Raw genomic sequence first — 7,461 nt, forward strand, 5'->3', positions numbered from 1 at the left:
CTTACACAGAGACACCGAACATACTACACACCTTACACAGAGACACCGAACATACTACACACCATACATAACACAGAGACACCGAACATACTACACACCTTACACAGAGACACCGAACATACTACACACCATACATAACACAGAGACACCGAACATACTACACACCTTACATAACACAGAGACACCGAACATACTACACACCTTACATAACACAGAGACACCGAACATACTACACACCTTACACAGAGACACCGAACATACTACACACCTTACATAACACAGAGACACCGAACATACTACACACCTTACATAACACAGAAATACCGAACATACTACACACCATACATAACACAGAGACACCGAACATACTACACACCTTACACAGAGACTCCGAACATACCACACACCTTACACACAGACACCGAACATACTACACACCTTACACAGAGACACCGAACCTACTACACACCTTACATAACACAGAGACACCGAACATACTACACACTTTACATAACACAGAGACACCGAACATACTACACACCTTACATAACACACAGACACCGAACATACTACACAACTTACATAACACAGAGACACCGAACATACTACACACCATACATAACACAGAGACACCGAACAAACTACACACCTTACACGCAGACACCGAACATACTACACACCTTACACACAGACACCGAACATACTACACACCTTACATAACACAGAGACACCGAACATACTACACACCTTACATAACACAGAGACACCGAACATACTACACACCTTACACAGAGACACCGAACATACTACACACCATACATAACACAGAGACACCGAATATACTACACACTTCACACAGAGACACCGAACATACTACACACCTTACACAGAGACACCGAACATACTACACACCTTACACAGAGACATCGAACATACTACACACCTTACATAACACAGAGACACCGAACATACTACACACCTTACATAACACAGAGACACCGAACATACTACACACCTTACACAGAGACATCGAACATACTACACACCTTACATAACACAGAGACACCGAATATATTACACACTTCACACAGAGACACCGAACATACTACACACCTTACATAACACAGAGACACCGAACATACTACACACCTTACATAACACAGAGACACCGAACATACTACACACCATACATAACACAGAGACACCGAACATACTACACACCTTACACAGAGACTCCGAACATACTACACACCTTACACAGAGACTCCGAACATACCACACACCTTACACACAGACACCGAACATACTACACACCTTACACAGAGACACCGAACCTACTACACACCTTACATAACACAAAGGCACCGAACATACTACACACCTTACACAGAGACACCGAACATACTACACACCTTACACAGAGACACCGAACATACTACACACCTTACACAGAGACACCGAACATACTACACACCTTACACAGAGACACCGAACATACTACACACCTTACACAGAGACATCGAACATACTACACACCTTACATAACACAGAGACACCGAACATACTACACACCTTACATAACACAGAGACACCGAATATACTACACACCTTACATAACACAGAGACACCGAACATACTACACACCTTACATAACACAGACACACCTAACATACTACACACCTTACACAGAGACACCGAACATACTACACACCTTACATAACACAGACACACCTAACATACTACACAACTTACACAGAGACACCGAACATACTACACACCTTACACACAGACACCGAACATACTACACACCTTACATAACACAGAGACACCGAACATACTACACACCTTACATAACACAGAGACACCGAACATACTACACACCTTACATAACACAGAGACACCGAACATACTACACACCTTACACAGAGACACCGAACATACTACACACCTTACATAACACAGAGACACCGAACATACTACACACCTTACATAACACAGAGACACCGAACATACTACACACCTTACACAGAGACACCGAACATACTACACACCTTACACAGAGACATCGAACATACTACACACCTTACATAACACAGAGACACCGAACATACTACACACCTTACATAACACAGAGACACCGAACATACTACACACCTTACATAACACAGAGACACCGAACATACTACACACCTTACATAACACAGAGACACCGAACATACTACACACCTTACATAACACAGAGACACCGAACATACTACACACCTTACACAGAGACACCGAACATACTACACACCTTATATAACACAGAGACACCGAACATACTACACACCTTACATAACACAGAGACACCGAACATACTACACACCTTACACACAGACACCGAACATACTACACACCTTACACAGAGACACCGAACATACTACACACCTTACATAACACAGAGACACCGAACATACTACACACCTTACATAACACAGAGACACCGAACATACTACACACCTTACATAACACAGAGACACCGAACATACTACACACCTTACATAACACAGAGACACCGAACATACTACACACCTTACACAGAGACACCGAATATACTACACACCTTACATAACACAGAGACACCGAATATATTACACACCTTACATAACACAGAGACACCGAACATACTACACACCTTACACAGAGACACCGAATATACTACACACCTTATACTACACACCTTATATAACACAGAGACACCGAACATACTACACACCTTACATAACACAGAGACACCGAACATACTACACACCTTACATAACACAGAGACACCGAACATACTACACACCTTACATAACACAGAGACACCGAACATACTACACACCTTACATAACACAGAGACACTGAACATACTACACACCTTACATAACACAGAGACACCGAACATACTACACACCTTACATAACACAGAGACACCGAACATACTACACACCTTACACAGAGACACCGAATATACTACACACCTTACATAACACAGAGACACCGAATATATTACACACCTTACATAACACAGAAACACCGAATATACTACACACCTTACACAGAGACACCGAATATATTACACACCTTACACAGAGACACCGAATATATTACACACCTTACATAACACAGAAACACCGAATATACTACACACCTTACACAGAGACACCGAATATACTACACACCATACATAACACAGAGACACCGAATATACTACACACTTCACACAGAGACACCGAACATACTACACACCTTACACAGAGACACCGAACATACTACACACCTTACACAGAGACATCGAACATACCACACACCTTACACACAGACACCGAACATACTACACACCTTACATAACACAGAGACACCGAACATACTACACACCTTACATAACACAGAGACACCGAATATATTACACACCTTACATAACACAGAGACACCGAACATACTACACACCTTACATAACACAGAGACACCGAACATACTACACACCTTACATAACACAGAGACACCGAACATACTACACACCTTACATAACACAGAGACTCAAAACAAACACCCTGACCTACTTTACACAGACACTGGTGACCCAATCAACCCTACATTGTACAGGTGTAACCCAATCAACCTTACATCTCTCAGGTGTGACCCCATCAATCCTACACTGTACATGTGTGACCCCATCATTACTACACTGTACAGGTGTGACTCCATCATCCCTACACTATACAGGTGTGACCCCATCATCTCTACACTGTACAGGTGTGACTCCACCATCTCTACACTGTACATGTGTGACCCCATCATTACTACACTGTACAGGTGTGACTCCACCATCCCTACACTGTGCAAGTGTGACTCCATCATCCTTACACTGTACAGGTGTGACTCCATCATCCTTACACTGTACAGGCGTGACTCCATCATCCATACACTGCAAGTGTGACCCCACCATCTCTACACTGTACAGGTGTGATTCAATCACCCGTCTACCGTGCACGTGTACCATCATCCCTACACTGTACATACACGTGACCCCTACATTCCACTGTACATATGAGGTGACTTTTTTTATATTCGTATATATTGCCTCCTCTTTCTCTGGATCAAGAATGTATCTGTAATATTCTCCGAACCATATAGGCTTAACCTTCCCTATGGGTCCCAGTATATTTGTTGTCACATTCTAAACTATACTTGTCTTATATATCATATATTGTCTATCCCCCACTTCTATACAATTTTGTTACACTATCCTTACATGTGATCATCTCTAGGTTGTTATCTTATTTCACGTGGAGAGTACTCGGACATCCAGGTTGTATGATCCGCGCTCATAATACCGCTAAGCAACTTGAAGAATACACGTACACTCCAGTGATATGATCCCCACAACACACACTCACGTCGTATGACCTCAACCCATACCTTTACGTCACGTGAACGTTTGCAGTCATCTGGTGTTTTCCCCTCCAATACCAATATGACACGTTATGAATATCCGTGAACTCGCTTCATACGATTCCAACCCAAATCTTTTTTTTACGCTTACTTCATGTGACACACACCCCCACTCTTACATCACGTGAGCAACACTCGTACAGTCGCGTTATGTGACACACACACACACAAAACCTTGCATCACGTCACCATTACTCGTACATTCACGTCATATGATACACAAACCCTTTAGTGACGTGAACAACACTGGTACACTACAGACATGTGATCCCCGCCAACACCCTTTCGTCCTGTTAACACCCATAAACTCACGTCATGTGACTCCTACCCATACCCTTTAGAGTCACGTGAACAACACTGATACACTGACGTCATTTGATCCTATACATACTCTTACGTCACTTGCCCTGACGTTGTGTGATCTCCGTCTTTCAAACACTCGCGTTATGTAATTTTATCCATAAAAGTGTAACTATCAGCTCCAATCTGCGCCACTACTGGCTTTACCGTCTGTGAAATTACCATTCCTCCCATACCACATGATTTCGTATGCTCCCTTGAACTGAAGTGAAACCTAATAATTCCTTTTTTTCAATATTTTTCTTTCTGTCATTGATAGGAACATGGAGAATGTACGTTTGTCACTCCTTCAAAATATCCATACACTCGAGCTCCCGAGTAAACACAAGACAGTCTACAAAAGACATGGAAAACCTCCTTATTCCTACGCCGGGATGATTATCGTCGCCATCATGAGGTCACCAAAGCGCATGCTCAGTCTGAGCCAGATTCACGAGTACCTGAGGAATATGTTCGACTTTTTCCAGCAGTCGTATTCGGGTTGGAAGGACTCCGTACGTCACAATTTGTCTCACTGTAAGTGTTTTGTGAAGGGCGGAAAGACCCCTGACGGTAGGAACAACTTATGGACGGTAAACATGTCTGAGGTGACACCAAGTCTCTTCCGGCGCCAGCAGACCGCTATTGCTAAGGACGGTAACTATGCAGAGGACCTTCATGATGAGCTCCAGGTACCACGAATAGAGATCCCCTTCTTCAATTACTCCCGAGGAGCCCCGTCAAAGCCTATGCCTGACCATACATCCTCTGCCGCGTCGGCAATCGGAAGTAAAGATGACAATGACGTAAGAACGCGATTTGGTGACGACGGTAGTCAGGCGTCTTCCTCCTCTACAGAAACTTCTGTGCCGAATTCTCTTACCTTTAACAACAGCGGACCTTCGACACCTGTGCTTTATCGTTTACCGTCGGGATCATCTGTCAACAGCCCTATCATTCTGAACAGTCCAGACAATGTAAACACATCAACTGTCCGCCCACCCTCTGCTTTGTCCGCTTCTGCTTCGTCGACGGCACTCCGGTCCCTCAGTGAACATTCGTGCCGATGTCCTTCGCCTGCTTTCTCCGATATCACGGAACCTCGGACCCCGGACAGTGATACGAACAGTTTCCGACCAATCACTGAAGACCTCCAGCCCGGTTGGATAACTCCCATTGGCCTTGTTCGCGACGGGTCAGATCTGACACGGGGCGCCTCCTGTTTGTCGGACGTGTCACCATCTCGAAGCATGTCTTTGTCATCAAAGAAAGTTCCCAAGAGGAAGCAGGTTCGACACAGACCTAAGGTGCGTAAGGCAATGAAAAAGGACACATCTGGAACGTCAGTCGTCAGTACAAACAGTACTTTTACTGTGAAGACGTATGCAGACCTACAGACACTCGTGACCCACTCATCTGATCAGTGGGAAGTATCTATCGACAAAGCTATCGGTAATCTACACGTGCTCTGTATGCCCAGCTCTGAACATACCGGACATTCTCCCGTCATAGACACGGTCTATACATCAGGAGGTCAATCTTGTCCTGCAATTGACGAACCGACAACATTCCTTCCTGGAAATGGCAACTACTATACACAGACATATCATGTCAGTGAAGGAGACCCAGCTACACTTGGCCAGACTTTCGGTAACCCGGGATCTCATTGGAACGATCACACCTACTCCAGCCCTGAACGTGCGCCTACGGAAAACAAACGCCAACGTCGGATCAGCGAAACAACGACCGACAACTCCATCGGGGTCAACACTCAGACGATTTCTTCAGTTGACACGGACTCAAACTCTCTAGAGGAGTTCGCTGATTGTGCATTATGGTATGGCCTGCTGGGCTAGGTAACTCACTGAATATATCAGCATTCATTGAAGGAAATTCTCGGCTTAACATCCTTAAAATCTGGTTATACTACAATTGTTTCCTCATCGCGAGATCAATGTCTCTACAGCCTGCGGTGCTGTATTCGTGCCGCTGACGATTTGTATAAACGCTGCCCACATTAGATGAGACGTGTGCTGTGTTGAAATCCGTTTTTCTGTCCATCATATTGGACATGATGATTTAATTCACTGCTTTATCACTTAAGGCATTGTTATTGTTACTTTTCAATTGTAGTGCTTAGAGAGAAACATGTTCATCAACTCGGTTGTCTTTGATAACACGACCTGTACTTGATTGCGTATGTTTTTTGGAACACTATAAGATACATGTTCATGTTTTTATCATGTCAACATGCTAAAATCAACATAGATATATGTATCATTCTAAGCCGATAGTTTCAGTATCTTAAACCGTGGATTGTCGAGTTCGACGTCTGGTTGTACTAGATAATGCTCCCCAAGAAGAATGCCAACTCGGCCCACACTTCATTGTACTATGTTGTTTATGCTTTTGGTATTCCTCAATCGCTAGATATTGCACTACATAATATCCTACAAGTACAATGTAAAACTAGACCCACAAGTATTGTACAAAACAGTCATTCCGTAAGCAAACTTGATAACTAGTTTACTAGACATTTTTAAAAAATGCACGGGAAGGTAGAACTGAAAAAAAAATTTGCACTAGAATATGTATTGTTCTTTATATTAACCCGATTCTCACATATAGTACAGAACAATATCTTCA

General features: G+C 43.4%; 1 protein-coding gene across 1 annotated transcript; it reads left to right on the forward strand.

Annotated features, from left to right (window-relative positions):
• The first annotated feature begins 5,099 nt into the window (after window positions 1-5,099).
• On the forward strand, window positions 5,100-6,671 carry LOC132558872 (forkhead box protein B1-like). The gene has a single exon (XM_060223491.1). It carries the CDS (start codon window positions 5,100-5,102, stop codon window positions 6,669-6,671), a length of 1,572 nt encoding a protein of 523 aa, XP_060079474.1.
• The last annotated feature ends 790 nt before the right edge of the window (window positions 6,672-7,461 follow it).

Source organism: Ylistrum balloti, unplaced genomic scaffold, assembly GCF_031769215.1.
Source record: "Ylistrum balloti isolate Yb309-2 unplaced genomic scaffold, AGI_CSIRO_Ybal_v1 Utg370834, whole genome shotgun sequence".
Lineage (NCBI taxonomy): Eukaryota > Metazoa > Mollusca > Bivalvia > Pectinida > Pectinidae > Ylistrum > Ylistrum balloti.

Excerpts from the sequence above, each read along its gene's own strand:
- LOC132558872 (XM_060223491.1), top strand. The coding sequence starts at position 5,100 with ATGGAGAATGTACGTTTGTCACTCCTTCAAAATATCCATACACTCGAG.